We start from the raw sequence: 18724 nt of genomic DNA on the forward strand, positions 1-18724 counted from the left end.
TGTTAATCTGATTTATGAAATTCTCCATGGAGTTCATCTGAGTTTACCGGATTCTGCTCCGGAATACGAGGCCTAAGTCCCAGATAATAAAAATGTATTTTGGCTTGATCTCTTGGGCATTTATTTCTCCTAGGACTTTGTGGTGAAGAGGTTAAATATTCCTTGGTTATTCCTAAATTATCTGGTCAAACATCCTTATATTATCATTTTTAATGTGTCATACCTCTTTAGCACGTTTCCAACAACCTGCCAATTCTGTTAACTAAGTAGCGTATTAACTTCCTCCAAATAATATCTTTAAAAATCCCACCGTTTTCTCCCTCAGAAACTTAGTATGGTATTCAAGGATGCTAGAATTCTACTGCTCACAAGATACTAGAGGGGACCCCTCCGAATACACACCCTGTGCTCCAACCTCCCTGCTCACGCTCAGCTGCACTACTTCCTGCCGCTGCACACTGTGGTTGTGTTTGTTCAGATTTGGGAGACAACATGTCCCTCCCAGAACCTCAAAAAATTCAGTAATTTACAAAAGGGACCAGAGATTTAGCGTCAGCATATGAAACTCTGCAGAGAGATCAGCAATTAAGGACTATTTGATGTTCCAACAAACCGGCCCAGCCTCGCAAGCTTTCCCTCATGTAGAACTCTGACAGATTTTCATTTATTGGAATAATGCAAATAAGAAAATTAAAAAGTCAATTTGTTCTGTCACTGCCAGTATTTTACCAACCTTTATAAATGGTTAAGTATGAGCTAGGAGAAACTATCTTTTGTGGCAGACATTTCACTCAGGACAAGCTGTGCTTAGGCTTAGATACTTGGTTTAGAAATGCCTGCTTATTAGGACAGTATCTTCTGCAAACTCCAGGCTTGGATCTTATCTCAGAGTGCATATATTTCACTGGACTCTGCTAATCATCCCAACCCTTCCTTTCCTCAAGGAAAAATACTCTGTACTCCCAGATCTATTTGAGTATGAACCACCCTCAGAAGTATCAGGACACTGAAGCCCTGGAAAAGGAATGGGTAAGATGGGAAGTCCCAGAAACCAGGGAACTTGGCTGCAAGTGTTACCTTTATTTATTTTATATATGTAAATTTCCAGAAGGACAACGGTTGACTGGTATTAAGACCAAACCAGTCCATCAGAATATCATCGACCAAAATGAGAATTTCCCTGTTGGGCCATTAGGGTTGGAGTCTTATTAACCCTCCCCTATTCCTCGGGCCCATAATGCATTATGAGATAGAGGAGAAGAAACCAGGCACAGAAGACTCTCCCTGTCATGCTTTAACCCCATACCCTGTGCTCCACTTATGGAGGACGTCTCCCCAGTTCTTGCCACTCCCACAATCAGAGAAGGTGAGGTTCATAATTATTCAGCCTCATCTCCAAGGAACCTTTAACCGGCAACAGAGATTGCTGGGCCATCATGAGATGCTACTTTCTAGTTCTATGAACATAAAATCACGTAAGAAAAAGCAAACAACACAAATACATGAAAGCCATTTACTCCTGGTGAATTCCTCAGGGTCCCAGGTTCAACACTTTCCGTGATGTCAGAGTACTCAGTCAGGGATGATGGGGACAGGGTGTCAGAATAGTCTTGATGGTCTTGCCAGCAACAGCTTTTTCTTATTTTCCATAATTCGGTCTTAAGTCGTTCTCCAGTTGTCTTCATGTAAATAAAGTGGCTCATGGCAATCATGACTCTGTAATTGTTACAGTGCCTTTGTAAGTTGACAGTTTCCAAATCCCCTTACTCATACGACCCCTGTGAAGGGGGGTGTGAAGGGGTTGGTGGGCTTGTGCGTATGAGGGAATGTGAACAATTTCATTATGACCGAATTATGCTTTACTCAATAAGCACTCAAACACTACCATCTCACTTGTAGTAGAAGTGCTAGGGATGCAACCAAGAGACTGGTTGAATAACGGGAAGGTTAAATGCATGAGCATTTTAATAGAAAAAAATGTTAAAAACAAAACCAAAACTCGTATGGAAAGAGGCTTCTGACTAGGCCCTCCTTTCTAGCAGTGTTTGGCACCTGATAACAATTTGACGCTGGGGGAGGGAGCAGCTTGACAAGGTCCACATGAAGCAGCCTTGAGATTTTTTCGCCCACTTCCATTTCTCCCCAGCATCAAAGGAAAGTGCATGGTAAGAAGTGAATCAGACAGCGAGGGATCCACGCAGTTATCCTGTGAATGTGTGGCAAAGCCATCAGGACGCAAACCTCCTGTCTTGAGTCCAGAGCTGTGTGCTTTAAGATTTGACCCCAGTAAAGACAGAATCCTTCAGGCTCGTCCCTTCCCAAACCTAAGGGGCTGTCCTTGGCCACTTTCAACTCGAAGCTGTTGAGCAGTCTTTAGGATATGTAACAGCCTATTTTTTGGACGATATAGGAACCACGACCTCTTAAGTCTCTTAGTTCTCCTACTTTATACCCATGAGGTAGAGGCAGGCGCACTCCAGTGAAGGAGAAGCCTCAATTCAGGTTGTACTTTGGATGAAACATCCCCTCAAGGCGTAGAAGAAGGCTGAGAGGTTCTGCCCAGGCTTGTGTTTAGTTGCAGGAAGAGGTGATGTCAGATGTGAGCAGGTCAGGGAGACTCCCTCGAAAAGGTCTTCCCAGGCTGACAAGAGGGCTTTTCCTCTTCCTCACCTCCCTCAGGTGAGGGCTGAAAGCAGATCTCCTCACATGGGGACCTAGCTAGGAGGTCTTTTCTGAGTGGGTCCTCTGATGCCTAATTAAGTGATATCCTCTGCTGAAGCTTTTTCCACAGGTAGGGCACGTGAATGGTTTCTCCCCCGTGTGTGTTCTCTGATGCCTGACGAGGTGGTCCCTGCGACTGAAGCTCTTCCCACATTCGTTGCATCGGCAGGGCCTCACTGAGGCGTGTCCTCTCAAGTGCTTGGCGAACGCCGCGCTGTGGGTGAAGCAGCGCCCGCACTCGCTGCAGAGGTAGAGTTCCTCAGCCGCGTGCGTCTTCCGGTGCGCCAGGTACCGCCTGTGTTCACTGAAGTCCTCACCACACTCTCCACACAAGTAGGGTTTGCCTCCCAGGTGGATTCTTTGGTGTGTTGTTAACACAGATTTCTGGCTGAAGCTTTTGCCACAAATAGTGCAAAAGAAGGGTTTTTCTCCAGTATGTGTCCTCTGATGTCTGACAAGGTCTGAAGTCCAGCGGAAGTGTTTTCCGCAATCATCACATCTATAGGGTTTCTCCACTGATGGAGTTCTCTCAGCCTGTGTCAAAGGGGAGGTCTCTTCCAAATTCTTCCGGTTTAGGGGATATTTATAAGGCGTGTTCATCTTGTGAACCTTTTGGTGCCTGGCAAGATGTGAGCTTCGTGTGTAACTTTTTCCACATTCCAGACATTTATAGGGTTTCTCTCCTGTGTGAGTCCTCAGGTGTCTAACAAGGTGGGAGTTACAAGTGAAGCTCTTTCCACACACAGAACAGTCATGATGCCTCCCTAACAGGGGGTGGACGGGTGTAGTTTCCCGAAGGTTCACAAAACTATTCACTTGAGAAATATTAGTACCAAATCTTCTTTCATTAAGTCTACCTGGATTGTCCTCAAAGACTATTTCCCAATCTGGAGTCTGGTGAATTTCTGGTTCTCCCAAAACAGGCCTGTGTGTATCCTCCAAACTCAGATCTTCCTGCTCCAGACATTCTTCCTCATCTTTACTCCTATCTCCTGTAGAAAGGGTGAGAGGAAAAAAGGGGTCACTGTAGCGGCAACAATGCCTTCTACACAATGGGGAGATTTTTAAAAAGGGTTTTGAGATGGCAAGACTAAATGGAATGCCTGTCCTGTGCCAAGCACTTTCTCATATTGTTATGCTATCAACAAACCTTGGTATGCACAAATATAATCTTCATTTTACAAATGCAGAGATTGAGAATCGAGGGTTTCAGGGAATTGTACGTAAATGGTATAGCTGCAATTCCAAAAGTTAACATTTTTCTTTCACCCTTTTGTATTACATTGCTATCAGACAAATGATGGGAGGAGAAAAGAGGAGGGCAATGACAGAAGAAATGGCTGTCAGAGGGAGAAAGCAGTACTGGCTGACAGGTTAGAAGAAATGATGAGAGCGGGGCCCTACAGAGAGAGAGAAGCACTGCCTAGAGGAACTGCTGGCTCAGGGTGGGTAAGACCGTTTTTGTCATTCCTCACCTGTGTAGGTAAAACTCAGGATTTCTGGCTCTTGAGTCTCCTGAGGCTCTTGGATATCTGGGACCCAAGGCTCTTCCTCTCTAACCTGGGAGATCTCATCAGGTCTGGGGATTGGAAATGCTGCTCAAGAGAGGGAAAATAGGATATCACGATTGGCTCAACAATTCCCTGTGTTAAGAGCGGTCCTTTTCTATTTGGTAGGTTGTGGGGCAAATACATAGCTAGCTCAGGTGATGAAATCTTTCATCTCTTTAGTTTGTGTACTTTTAACCAAGGACTGCGTATCTCTTGCCTTTCTTATGGTTTTCACCTGCAACTTAATAATTATACCATTGTACACCTTATCCTCTTTTCCCATATTCAAGAAAGATTATCTCCAACTCTTACTGTTTTAAAACTCATGTGCTTACTTCAAATATTTCTGCACTAAAGCTGTAATATTACAAGTTTGTTTTCCTATTAGAGGTTTCCATTTCCATCCATTTATCTTTTACTTGAAAGGACACCATATTTCTCACCTAATCCCTCAATTTTATTGGTGGGGAAGGCATAAGAGAAGTTTACTGCATACAATCTAAGGTCTAAGATCCCCCAAAATTTCCAGCAGGAAAAAGATCTCTGGGCTTAGAACACTCTAGAATACTTGAAATTCCTTACACAGAGAGACTACAATTCCACAGTCTTCTTCCAAGACATATTCTCCATAGAACTCTTTCTGTGTTGGGTCCAGATCACTCCACTGGTCCTGGGAAAAGCATACGGCCACATCCTTGAACGTTACCAGTCCCTGAAACCACATAAGGATTTCATCAAAACGTGACGCTATGGGTAGCCTCATATTTTGTCCCTGTTGAAGGTCATACAATAGGTGGACTCCTCTAGGAGATGAAAGGAGCTTGAGTGGCGGGCGGCTTAAACTCATTCTCGGGGGAGCCATGTGTCCCCTGTGGCACTGGCCCTGCCCCCTCCAACTCCACCACTTTCCCTGAGGACCAGCTTATGTTCTTCTTCTTTAAGGTATTGTTTAAAATTTAGGAAAGGTCTTAAACATCATCATTCAGCTCCCTACTTGACACTTTAACGCTATATACATTTCTGCAAAATTCATCTTTTCTAGTACTTTCCCTAAAGACTCTAATCACTTTCAATAGTTTCTATACTCTATAGCCAAAACAAGACTTTTTTCCTCAGTTAGATTACAATCTAAAACCATACATGAATTCTATTTCTTTTTCTCCAGCCACATGGCTTAGTTTCAGAGCTTTGATCATGGTGAATACTTCCTAAATGTCTCAGCAGTACAGTCTGTCATACTTACAAATGACTATCAAATTTATTCCTTTAAAAAAAAAAAACTAAAAAACCCTCATTTGACAACTTCGTAGTTGTACTGGAGTGTTACAAAATAATCCCATTTTGTTAGTTCTTCTAGTCAATGGCAAATAAACTGGTGTTGGTGCCTGTGGATCCAATATAAGGTATGATAATTTATCTCATTATCTCCTCCCCTTCCAGGTACCTGCAGAACTGTGAGCTTAAAACTGGCAAGAGTGTAAATGTGCATCCTGCTTCACCTGTTCAGTATGGCTTATGCCCAGTGGTTCTTCAAACAAATTCTCTGTGGTACAGAGGTAACTAGGGCACACCTGTGACAGAGCAGTAAGAAGAGCAACCATCTCTGAGTCTCCAGAGCTCCTCTCTGCAGGAAGGTCTGGGTCCTCGGGCACTGGGACCTCTATGAAGAAAAGAAGGCAAAGATCAGTAATATGCAGCATGCCCCAATAATGGGCAAACATCTGGGCATCCCCCACCATCTTTGGTAGGAAGGTGGCCCTATCCTTTCTATTATGGGAACCAAGAAACTGGCCTAAGGGTAGCTCCCATATCCCAATCCCATCACCTATGAGACTTATCAGAATGCCAAGAGAACAAGCAACAATCTGCTGTCTAAGCTTGGCCCTGTTTATGGGGGACTCTAGCTGGAGGTACTGTCTCCTCTTGACATCCTGGATTCTGTGATGTCTTTCCATGCAGTCTACCCAGCTTCCTTGGTATAGGAGAAATGTCCCCCTCCTTGCCTGCCTTCTGCCACAATCCCCCCTTTCTGCTGAGGCTTCCCACCGCTCTCCTGCAGGGTCTGGAGCTCCTCTTCCTGGTGTGGACGCTGCTCTGCCGGTGCCCCCAGATCTGGGCTCTGTGTGGTTTCCTCAGGAGACTGCTCGGGGGTCGAGCTTTGCACAGGATCCTGCAGCTCATTAGGTGACTCAGGCTCCGCTCCTAAATGCACCGTCTCCTCTGACAGGACTTCCTGGCCGTGAACATGGACAGTCACCTGGGAATAATTCCAACTTCCAGTCACCATGGAGTCAGGAGGAAGTTCTTGGTTGTCATGGGAGCTTATTTTAGGAGAAGATGCCTAGAGAAAACACTCCCAGAGGGACCCAGACAAGGAGGGGAAACTCCAGTTTCAATGGAGCAGGCAAGGAGGAGCTGAAGGTTATCCTCCCCAGGACAAGGCAGGGGATGCGCAGGCCTGCACTGCTCTCTCACCACTCCCAGCCTGGGCCCCTGTCACCCAAGGTTCCTTCCCATCTCCATCTGTCCCACCTGCAGCTCTCCTTGCTGCCTGCTTCCCTAGCTGACCAGCCAGGAAGGGGGATCTATGACTGGGGATCTATGAGAACCTTCGAGGAAGTCACAAAATTCTCCTCTCCAGGAACCCACGGCTCAACATTCAAAGAAGGGAAAACCAAAGCCATGACCCTTTGGTGGCTGAGACCCCTCAGATGGTCCCTACACAGGTGTTCCAATATCCAGAAAGTCACATTCATACACACACATCCCCCTAATCCATGGGGCTCATGGATCTATGAGCAACCGAAGGGCAGAGCCCACTAATCATTTATGGGGATCCTGCAAGCCCTCCCCGCAAATCCAGCCTTCCAGCAAATAGTCCCCCTCCACATCACACAGATCAGGACTCCCCCTCCTCACCCACCGCCTTGGTCTCCTGGGTTGTTTCTGCAAACCCTCCACCAGCGTCACTGCCTCCTCGCCACTTTCTGGCCGTTGGCCCCGCACCCAGCTTTGTAGTTCTCCAGGTAGGACGGTAAGAAATTGTTCCAGCACAAGCAGCTCTAGGATCTGCTCCTTTGTCCGCCTCTCTGGTCTCAGCCACTGGTGACAAAGTTCTCGGAGTCTGATGAGAGCTTCTCTAGGGCTTGCTGCTTCCTGGTAGCGGAAGCGTCGGAAGTTCTGGTGGGAGGTTTCCAGCACCGGGTCATCCCTCTGTAAGACAGACTCTGGCCGACAGGTGAAATCATCTTCCAGTTTCACCATCAGAATTCCCTCTTCTTCCCAAAGATCCTGGTCCTCTGGTTCCACGGCTGTAGCCATTTCTTGGCTTTGGGGTGGTCTCACACCATCTAGAGCTCACACTGTCATTAGCCCCCCGCCTCAGCCTGGACACAGCGAGGATTTTCTTCCAAGGGCCCTGGATAGAGAAGTAAAGACAAACAAGAGTATAAGCATGAAACTATACACAAGGACAACAGCCTGAGTTCAATCATAATCCTCTACACAAACTTCTTCAAATGGTTAAATCCTCTTTTCCCCAACCACCATAGCCATAAATCAACAGATCCAGTTGGGAGAGGATAATTTACAACTAAAGGTATGGTCCTCTATTCCCTTTCCTAGGCAAGGTTCATACTCTACAAGAAAATACTGCATTTCCACTTCACAAATACTGCCAATTCCCCCGCTTAAGTCTCCAAACCGGTTCCCTTCTCTTCCTTCCTACAGACCGCTTTAGTTTGAGCCTTCATCATCTCCTGCCTGGACTACTGCTCTAACTTCCTAAGATCCCTGCAGTACTCAACTATAAGCAAAGTACGACAGAATTACCTGTGGAGACTTTGCAAAACATAGTATCACACATCATTTTTCAGACACTCTGATTCAGTCAATCCAGGTAACTGTATGTTTAGAGATGCTACATGCAGTTCGAATGTGTATCCATGGTTGAGAAACACCAACCATGAGGGAGATGTGTAAGGTTATGAGCGAAAGTTCTGGAGTCAAGCTGCCTGGGTTTGAATCCTGGCTCTGTCGCTTACTAGGTATTTCCAGAGTGGGACCATAGGCAAGTTCTCATTCTCCTAATGCCAGTTTCTCTGTCTATAGAAGGGAGATAATAATGGTTTTTATCTAATAGGCTTACTGTAAGGATTAAATGTATTACTAAAGCCTATGAGCATTAAATGTATTACTATCTTTGCTTAGAAGAGTGATGGCACCAGCTATTATCTTTCTAAATTATAGTTCCAACTATATTACTCAGTATTTTAAAACAAAACCTTTTTCATGTTAGTAAAATCAGTTCCAAAATCCTGGGAATGACACGAAGCTCTTTACAATCAGCCCCCAATCTATTTTTCAAGCTTCAGATCCTACCTTTTCCCTGTACCACCTGGTTATAAAAAATGCATTGCTGATCTCCCTACAACAGGGTGTCTTTTCAGTCCTCCATGTCTTTTTGAAGGTTGTTCCTTCTGCACAGGCTACTCTTCACCCTTCTCCTTTCCACGCTACATGGTGTGTTCTCTTTCTTTTTAACGGGTCTTGTCTTTATTCCCACAATTTACAGCTTAGGTCCCTCTCACTTCTCATCTGGATGACTGCAGCTGCCTCCAAATGTGAGCTATCTGCCTCCAGATTTGTCACCTTCACGTACCCACTATGACCAGAACGAGCTCTCTTGGCAAACGTGCTCATGTCCCTTTCCTATCTAAGATCCTTCCATCACTCCCCGCTGTCTTGTTAAGTGAAATACAAACTTCAAACATTCTACATTAGGTTGACGTTCATCTTGTTATTCTCTTCGCCCTCCTCTCCAATCCTTTCAGACACACACACACACACGTGTGTACATGCAAAGCACACAAGAGTCCCGTGTTCTTTAGCTTTTGAATATGCTGTTTCTTCTGATCCTTTATCCTTGGTTAGGTTAAACTTTAAATTTTTCAAGACATAAGCTCAAGCTTCATGTCTTCTGAGATGTTTTCTTTGATCCCATTTCCCCTACTCTCAGACATAGTTAGAAATCACCTAAGTCCTCCCGTAGTGACCTGGGCACCTCTCTATCCCAGTATTGGTCATATTACATAGCCATCGCTCATCTTTCCTGTGAAACTCTTTGAGGTCAGAGACTATTTTCCATCAATCTCCAATACCTATAATAAAGTGCACAATAAATGCATTTACAATGAATAAAACTCTACTCCAAAGCTTCTTCCTATGGTAACAGGAAGAACCATTGTTTCCTCCATTATGCTTTTACTATCTCTTGATTATTCACCATATCCTGTTAATTCCAACTTCCAAAAAATGTCTTTCGAATCCATCCATCTCTTCATCTCTACTGCCATTTCCCGGTTGAGCCATTATGACCCACTAGAAGGTATTCATAGGAACTTTAAAAAAAATTACAATATCCTCTGCTCCTAAATGGCACTGGCACATAACAGGCACAGATACATTGGAGAGATGACTTAGTTCAACCTCCATGACTGGTTTTCTTGGTCCTGTCCCCCTCCAGACCAGTGTCCACAAGCAGCTTAAGGGCTCCATCATTTCTCAACCTTTTTGTGCTATACTACAGTTGCCTCACATCCACATTCAAGGTTATCGATCCACTCTTAATAGCTGTGTCTCATCTATTGTTGCCCATCAAATGAGTTTACAGTCAATGACCACATTATCTTCATTCTTTCTCAAAACGCTTCTAATTCATGCTCTTATGACTTTTTTTTCATTACCCTCAGTCACTTGCAACATACTTTCAGTCTATTTTGGATAGCTCCCTAATTCCTAGATCTTCATGTGTAATTTTTCCTCTGCTATCTCTACCTCATGGTGATTTATTTTTTTCTCAAGTGGCTTGTAATTTTTTATTTTATGCCCATCTTTTTACTTTGGGAGTCCTGAGAGCCCTGGATTTAAATGTGGGCCCCTTGAATGTAATTTCATTTGTTTCTTCCTAAGTGCTAATGGTTTCAATGATCTTGGACAGTTTGCTTTTTTAAGACTCTCCCTCTGTTGCCCAGGCTGGAGTGCAGTAGTACAATCATAGCTCACTACAGCCTGGATCTCCTGGCCTCAAGTGATTTTCCAACCTTGGCCTCCCAAAGCACTGTTACCAAAGGCTGAGCCACCATGCCTGGCCAAATCAGTTTTTATGTTAATTTCTCAGGGTGTTCCTGAATAATGCTTTTGTGTATTACTTAGATCGATGCCTTCAAGTAATGTTTGGCCTACCCAAGGTTCTGGAGAACCTACTTCCTTGCACTTTTCCTGGGTCAGTAGGACGATTTTCAAAGGTCCAGGTTTGCAGGCTGCTTAATTCTGTAACTTTCACACAGCATCAGCTTCCCAAGTCCTATCTCCCTGTTGGAGTACCAGTATTAAAAGCTCAATCCCTAGAAACCTTATTTTGGTTTGGAATCTCACTGCGCCATGGTAAAGTCAGCTTATACTTATTTTTCTAGTGGTTATTTCTTTTTCCTTCTGGAACCTATGCGCTTTCCTTTAGCTTTTCAGAGAGAGAGACAGAGAGAGAGAGACAGACACACAGGGAGAGATAGACACACAGGGAGAGACAGCATAGGCTGTCCTGTTCCTGACAGGAACAGGATTTAATAATGGGCAGGAAGCCCATCCACATTAGCTCCACCTGCAATACTCCAAGTAGGTGAGTGGTGAACTTCCTAACATACAAAATCTGCCAATGGCTTCCCAGTGACCTTAGGTTAAAATTTAAACTTCTTAAAATGTGATACACAAAGCCCTTCAAAAGCTGGTCCCTGCTACCTCTCCTTCCTTCCATGACTGCCACTCCCATTGAAAGCCACTGCAAGAATTACTGTTCTTTCTTTTCTATACCCTCCCTGGGCTTTCCTGACACTGTTCACCTTGTCTGAAGTACCCTTCTCCACTCTTCATGTGGTTAACTCTATCCATCTTTCAGAGCTCAGTTTTTCCAAGATGCCTTCCCTGGTCCTCCCAGATGATGCTTCCACGGGAACTTGTATCTCCCCCTATCACAGCATGCACATGTGTCTATTTTTTGTGTCATCAAAACTGTTCATCTTCTGTTGAACTCACTGGACTGTAAAGCTCTGAGGGCAGGGATATGCTGTGCCCAGCTCGATGCCTGGCACACACCAGGCACTCACTTCACATTTGATGAATGCAGAGAATGCTTAGTAAGGTTTTAAAAGTCTGTTTCCAGAAGGATAGATACCATGTTATATTAACCCGTATTCATCCATAAGTCTAGCAAACTGTGTGCTGGATAAAGGCATACATAGGGAAAAAAGCATTTATTGTTTGGACTGTGAGTAAAACAGAATTCTCTTAGTGGTTCCCAAGGTGATGGAACCACAACTCATCACAAGGAATCTTCAGGTTGCACCGGGAATAATCCAAATGCAAGTCACACAACACTGGGCATTTGAAAAAAAAAAAAAAATCATTTTCCATTGAGGATTTAAATCAATTTTAATAAGCACAAAATCAGACATCAAATAAATGGAACTACAATACTGATTATTTATCCAGACAAAGCTTTCCAACCCCCAGCCTAACTCCTACCCCTGGAAGACAGAATTAATACATAGGGTCTTTTGGCTTAATAAAAGGACTTCTAGTATCTTAAAAGTTTGAGAACCGACGTCCAGTGAAGCAGACTTGGAATCCTCATTGTTTGCACGCAGCACTAGGTACAAGAGATTCCACAGTATGGATCCTACAACGTATGCATTGACAGAAGAGTTCCTGCTCTCTCAAAGGGCTTTGCTCTCCAAAGAAAAAAGAACATATAACAGTGCCACATCAAACTTGCCATTTAAAAATGCCCTTCAGAAATCACAAGCTGAGATTTCTGGTGCTTGTTTTGCATTTACTTTGGCAGCCTAGGAAGATGAAGGAAAACAGATCAGCAACAGAAGGAATGAAGGAAGGAGTCTTTGTGGGGTAAGAGATGGGAAATGAATAGGAGGTACAGCAGTGCTGTGCACAGCACCAAACTGGGTATCCAAAGACGTACGTCCCGGCCCCAGATCCCCAAGAAACTGGAGCTTCCCTGAGGGTTTCGTGAAGTAACGTACCCAAGAGCCCTTGTAAAGGATAAAGCCCTCTGCTGATAACCAGTCTCCTAACTCAGTGATTATCTGAGATGTGAGAGCTTTATGAACTAAAATGTGTTGTGCAAATGTCAAGATTTAATATTAGAGGCAGAAAACAGATGTTGTGTTTTTATTCTATAATTAATGGGATGTGCTATGCCACAAGTATACCTTGCAATTTGTTGCCTTTGCTATTCTAATACCTTTCTTCAATGTCTGTCCTGGGAAGAGTTCCAGAGTAAGACAAAAACTATGGAGAGAATACAATAGAGAGAATATGAAACCAGGCCAGGATTAAGTAAGAGACTTGGTTCCAGAAGACACTAAAACAGTATCTGCAAAGATACAACCTAGTGTCTTGAGTGTTCCTAGGATGCATAGGATTGGAGAGGAGCTATCAAGGTAAGACCTCTGTACAATCCTCAGGCCAGCTGTCTCTGCCCCTTATCTGAAGGTGTCACGTGGCAGTGAAGACCCAAGCTCAATTCCCTTACAAGAACAGAAAACCACAGGCAATGAAAGAATATCTAGTTCTCTACCTTAAAATGCTACTAGCTAGGGTGATCTTTCTGGACCCTAAATGACAAAGTCTGTAGTCATATACCGTCAACCTAAAGGAGAGACAGTGATCTGCCTATTTACTGGCAAATAATCTTCAGAAGAAAATAGTGATTAGAACTGAAATTATTATATTTGGCAGATATTTATATCCCTTCCAGTCCCCGTTCTTATTTTATACCTTAATGCAGGCCTATAGTTTGGGAATTTTAATATAACTACTTGCTGGGGCTAACCAGGGCCTGTCAACAGTTCCTCTCAGTGTTCTAGAATAGAAATCGGCTAATAAAAACTGTTAACCGCCCTTTTCCAATGCTGCTGCTGTTCTTTAAAACGAAAGATTAGCCCAGTACAATCCTTCTAATGGAGATATTCTTTTATTCTTCATTGTCCTATACACAAGCGCTTATCTAAGCTTTCCACGTAATGGTTAGTGGCCTTGGCACGCTGGGTTTGAATCCCTGACCTCGCTTATTAGCCTTGTAACACAATTTCCCTAAGCCTCAGTCTTATCCTCAAAAATGTGGCTAATACTACCTATCTCATGTGGTTGTTTTAAGGAGTAAATGAAATAACCTATAGAAACCCTTCAGTATAGAGTCTGGCATAGGGTAGGTGCTCAATATATTTTATTCATTTTCCTTCAAGCTATTTGAAATCCTTTTGGGAAGAAGGCAAGATTTAAATGATAAGCAAACAGTTCTCTATTGCATCATAATTACAAAAAAATAGATGGCATAAGGAAAATCTTGGTCGGTCTATTTATCAAAGAAACCATGCTAAACCAAAAAAACAATCCTTGCTTTGGAGGCACTTATGAAGTGGGATTAAATGAAAGTGTTGGAATACAGATGAGAAGGAACCTTAGACACACGTTCTCCCACCGAAGACCACATCAGCAGTGCTTCTAATTACCAATATATCAAAGTCCTCTCCACTCCCCGTAACTGGCAGGAGACAATCTGAGGCAAACTCAGTGTACCAAGAAGTCCTATGAAAACTTAACCTAGACGGCACAATGAATGAAAGGGAATGAGTTCCCTGGCTTTTGGCCTTCTAACACGTGACCAGTATGCTTCAAAACATGTTTAAAACTGTTTCTGTAAAATATTTTTGCCACCTAAGTTTCCCCCCCGCCCCTTCATAAAAGTGATATTTGAGTAGTGAGGGGAGAAATGGCTCAAAATTTGTTACAAGAGGTTTCAAAGAAAGACAATAAGGTATAGAGAAAGGGAAGACAGGAAGAAAGAGAAAGAGGTCAAGTATGTAGTGGGTAGTACAGGGAAGTCACAAGTATCTTCTGCCTGGAAATGCTGCAGATTTTGTGGTTAGCCTCAAGATATTAGGTGGGAATAAACATGTCACTGAGAGTAAATGTAAACACAAAAATGAAAAATAAAAATTGTAACAATTCACTTTATTCTAAACTAAAATGTTTTTGATGGTTATATATGGCAGGCCTAGGAGGCAATGTTAGACAGTAGATAGTTGCCTTCGGGGGAGGGTGACCTGTGTTCTGTCCACTGCTCTACATTGTAAAGAGGTGTCATCTTGGACAAGTCACAGCAGCTCATGTTGAGTCTTGGGATGATTCTTTATCTAAAGGTAGAGAACTGAACCAGCTTTTTGATGGTGATGAGGAGGGGTTTTGAGAAGAACAAGGATATACAGCATCTGTATTGAATATTTGGGCCTAGGATGCTGAGAGAGATTTACTCAAGAGCTGAGGAGGGCTAGGGGCCAAACACAGATTTTTAAGTTTTGAGATAGGGTTTACTCTGTTGCTAAGACTGGAGTGCAGTGGCAAGATCACAACTCACTGCAATCTCTGCCTCCCAGGTTCAGGCCATCCTCCCACCCCAGCCTCCTAAGTATCTGGGACTACAGCACATGCCACCATGCCCAGCTAATGTTTACATTTTTTATAGAGAAGGGGTCTTGCCATGTTGCCCAGCCTGGTCTCAAATACCTGGGCTCAAGTGATCTGCCAGCTTTGGCCTCCCAAAGTGTTAGGATTACAGGTGTGAGCCACTGCACCCAGCCTCAAATACAGATTTTTAAGAGGCCAGATTTATACACCTGGCCATCATGGTCATGTTGGTTAACCTCCATCATGAAGCTAGGCTTTTTAACCTTCAGGAAAACTACCCCAGAGCAGTTACTGGCCTAAATAAAGGAGGTCAAGCTATATGCCTCAGTTTAAAACAGAACATGACAAATTAACCTGAAGCAGGAAAAGGAGGGGACATCAAACCTGACACCCATCCTGATGAGAGTAACTGCTCTCATTTGACAGCCAGAGTTAAACTAGATGTGTGCAATCCCTACAACGAACATAGTCAATGCCAATCAGATAGTCGGAGGAACCATCATTTAATGGGAAATAACGCAATAACATATATAACAGAGCTGACCTGAGGTGTTGCTATAGATAATTCATAACAGCAGTAAATTCAAAAGTCATTTACTATGTTTTTAGCTTTGTCATTAACACGGCCTGTGTGGATACTCCCTGTTTCACGTCCAGATGACTTCCTCCTGGCTTTGCTCAAGGGTCCCTTAGCATTTGAGGAGATGATAAGGGATGGGATCCCCGCCTGTTGAACCAGAGGAATCTGAGGAGTACCAGGTTTCCACTGAAGACTAAATCATGATCCAAAGAAGGAATCTCAGAAGTCATTCTTGTCGTGGGCATGGCTTAACGTCTGTCTCCCCACTGTGGGCCCTGCCCTCGAGAGCAAGGGTCTCCTTATTCATTTTTATATTCCCAGTGCCTACCACTTTGTCGAGCCCTTAGTAGAAAAGGTATTCAATAAACGCACATTGAGTTTAAGCTTTCTATTTCTCCTCCCCCAACTAGTATATATTACAGAAGCACTGAAAATTCAGAAATCAGCCAGTGTCAGGGCTCCTGGGTAATAAACCATTCACAGGGATAGCTGTAGGAATTTGGCATTAGCATTTACTCCAATCTCTTGGGGGTAATCAAGTGGCATAATCATGCCCTGCTTTACTGTGTAGCATAAGGCCAGTAGAGAAAAACATCAAGAGGGGAGGAGCACAAGGGATGGAGTTCAATACACAAATACCTACTGAGCGTCAATTACGTGTCCCACGCTATTCAAGGTGCTGGGCAGAGAAAGATAAAAAAAAGCAGAAGCTCTGACCTTGAGGAACTTAACAGGTAGTTAAGAAATAGCAGGATTTTAGCAATACTAGGAATTCACAGCAAAAGCCCAGAATACAGGTGTGATATATATGATCAAAACGTGAAGCCCCTATCAAGAGAATTAAGAAAATCAAGGGGAAGAACTCATCAATATTTCCCCTCAAATTTGGCACATAGCATTCAGTTGTTTTAAGTACGCTTTCTTAATTTTGCGAACAAAATATTCAGACCTAAGTGATTATCTATAAAAGATCAGATTACTAGTTTCCAACACAGAAGTACTCAAACAAAGGTATTCTGAACCTCAACCTACTGCAATACGTATATCACATTTGGCCAAAAGGTAGTTGTTCTCAAAGTGAAGAACCCAGATCTGCAGCATCAGTACCTGAGCCTTGTTAGAAGTACAAATTCTCAAGCCCCAGCACAGACCTATTACCAGAAACTCTAGGGGTGGGCCCCAGCAATATGGGTTTAACAAGCCCTTCAGGTGCTTATAGTAAGTTTGAGAACCACCACCTAGCAAATGAAGTAAATCTGAAGCTCATGCAGAAAGCCATTGCTGGCCAAACTAAAGGGTTTGCTGGTGAGAGAACAGCAAAAACAAGGGGTCTAGAACTGTTTCACATTTTAAATCTGTGCCAAATTTACTGGGAAAAAAAAAATGTAAACCTGTAACTTACCTCATCTGTACAATTTGCAATGGCTGAGTCCCTCACATTGTGGTAAACCTTGTTGTACCCTTGGAATGATTGTCTACTGCAATATAGTATATACACAGAGTACAAAAAGGGTATAGCTGGAGGAGAAAGGGTGAAAGATTATGAATCCCAGGCGTTTGGTCCTAGGAGGAAAAATTCCTGTCCTCTCTCCAACCCTGCCCACCCTCTCATGCTAGATAGTAACAGCAGAAAGTTATCCAAGACTGCTCCGCGTTCACACGCTTCCCACCAACAAACCTCCTCCCAAGGCTATCCCACAACCTTTCTGAAGTAGCTTCCTGGATCAAGCCCCACGGGGCAGCTTGGAAGAGAAGCTGGGAGGGATGAGGGGCTCCACTAGCATTCCTTGTGGCTTCTGAGTGTAGCTGCCCTGGGTGTCACCTGCAGAGCGTGGATAGAGAAAAAGCAACAGTTCTAAGCCCAGCCTCTAAGTGAGAGCCTGGGATCTAGCGCTGCTCCCCAGGACCAAGGTTGTTCAAGAAAGGCTGGGTCTAAGAGTCTCCCTCTGGGGAGGTCAGTACAGATTCCAAGGCAGACAGGGTTATCAAAGCGCCTAGAAGATAAGAACATTCATTGTTCAGAAAAACAAAAATTAGACTGACACCTTTCTGAAGGAACACAGCCTATCCATGGCACAAAAACAAACTTTTGATCAAGACACTCAAGAAGTAGGTATACTCCTGCTAAAAGTAACGCTGGTGCTGAGAAGAGGTGCCAAAACTGGCTGTTAGGAGTGGGAGGAGAGGAAAGTTGCAAGTGGAGACAGCAGCTACTGGCTTGAGGGGAACCTCAGGGTCTGTCACAGTGGCAGCTGAAAAGCCTCTGGCCAAATGGACGCCAAGGACTACTATCATCACAGGTGACAAGATCACGGGTGAGTGTATCTGGGTGTGTGCTGGGGGGCTGAGGGGGGCTTGGTGGTGTAAGGAGATGGGGCTAGCCGGGGCAAGGAGCCCGCGGAGATGATCTTAAGCAATCTGAGAGGAGGGGTGAGAAAAGGCTGCGGAAAATAAAGGGGCCTAGACCACTCCTCCCTCGGTTCCGGGGGGACAGTTGGCGCGGAAGCGTTAGGAGGTACGAGGTACGGACTAACTACATTTCTGCAGGCCCCAGGAGGGGGCGGAGGGCGGTGGCTGGAAAGGAAAGGAAGCCGGGAGCGCCATCCGTGTCCCCGGAGATACTGGCTCCGGCCACCAGGAAACACAGAGACCACAACGTCTCGGCACCCTCAGTACACCGCCGCCACCCCTTCCCCAGGACACGGCGATTTCCCCAGACTCTGGGGGGCGGGGTCTCCGGTCCCTCCCCCTCCTCCCCGCCCTGCCCGGCTCTGCCCGATCTGGTCCGGCCCGGTCCAGCCCGGCCCGGGCCAGCCCAGCCCACTCAGGACTCACGGCTCCGACAGCTCCGGCGGCTCCTCCCCTGCCCCGGCTTCTCTCCCACGGACTCCCGACCGAAACAGCGCCGCCGGATCCGAGCCGCGCGGGGCCTAGCAGGTCGGAACACGTGGGGCCTTTGCGCCCGGAACCGGAAGCGATCGCTCGCCCCGCCTTCTCGCCGAGCTGGAGCCTTTCTAGGCTGTGGGAGGTTTGATCCTCTCTATGCGCCCTCCGCGGGTTGCGGCTCAGTGCTCCCCAAGGACCCAGTGCGAAGAAGCCTCGGACCCCACAGCTGCCGTCCGCGACCCCTAACTCCACTCTGCAGCGAATAAATTAACATCTTGGGCCTTTCATTTACAGGCATACCTTCTGCAAGGGTTTTCTTTTTCTTTTCTTTTTTCTTTTCTGTTTTTGATCTTTTGTGTGTTTGTTTTCATTTGGATACCTCTACGTGTTTTTCTTGATTTTTTTTTCTTTGCATTGTCCGCTGCAACATGGTAGAAAAAGGCAGCGT

The 18724-nt window shown here is 44.7% G+C and overlaps 1 protein-coding gene across 9 annotated transcripts; it reads right to left on the minus strand.

The window, feature by feature from the left end:
- Nucleotides 1-1499: 1499 nt before the first annotated feature.
- ZNF202 (zinc finger protein 202) lies at nt 1500-18387 on the minus strand. Of its 9 annotated transcripts, none has more exons than XM_009424409.5 (9): nt 18226-18387; nt 17093-17212; nt 16793-16908; nt 7191-7689; nt 6318-6528; nt 5843-5931; nt 4854-4983; nt 4197-4316; nt 1500-3713 (listed from the first exon to the last, which is right to left on the minus strand). In XM_009424409.5, exons 4-9 carry the CDS (start codon nt 7590-7592, stop codon nt 2719-2721), a joined length of 1947 nt encoding a protein of 648 aa, XP_009422684.1. In that variant the 5' UTR covers nt 7593-7689; nt 16793-16908; nt 17093-17212; nt 18226-18387; the 3' UTR covers nt 1500-2718. The 9 variants fall into 9 exon arrangements, with proteins under 9 accessions (XP_009422684.1, XP_063640661.1, XP_009422682.1 ...); XM_063784591.1 differs by having other exon boundaries at nt 7195-7689; nt 18226-18360; XM_009424407.5 differs by having other exon boundaries at nt 5771-5931; nt 18226-18357.
- Nucleotides 18388-18724: the final 337 nt, after the last annotated feature.

This window comes from Pan troglodytes, chromosome 9 (genome assembly GCF_028858775.2).
Source record: "Pan troglodytes isolate AG18354 chromosome 9, NHGRI_mPanTro3-v2.0_pri, whole genome shotgun sequence".
Classification (NCBI taxonomy): Eukaryota; Metazoa; Chordata; class Mammalia; order Primates; family Hominidae; genus Pan; species Pan troglodytes.

Coding starts and splice junctions, on each gene's coding strand:
- ZNF202 (XM_009424407.5), bottom strand. CDS start 7,592: ATGGCTACAGCCGTGGAACCAGAGGACCAGGATCTTTGGGAAGAAGAG. Junction 5,932..6,317: donor CCAGACCCTGCAGGAGAGCG/GTGGGAAGCCTC, acceptor TTTTCTTCATAG/AGGTCCCAGTGCCCGAGGAC. Junction 4,984..5,770: donor GCATAAGCCATACTGAACAG/GTGAAGCAGGAT, acceptor ATGTGGTTTCAG/GGACTGGTAACGTTCAAGGA.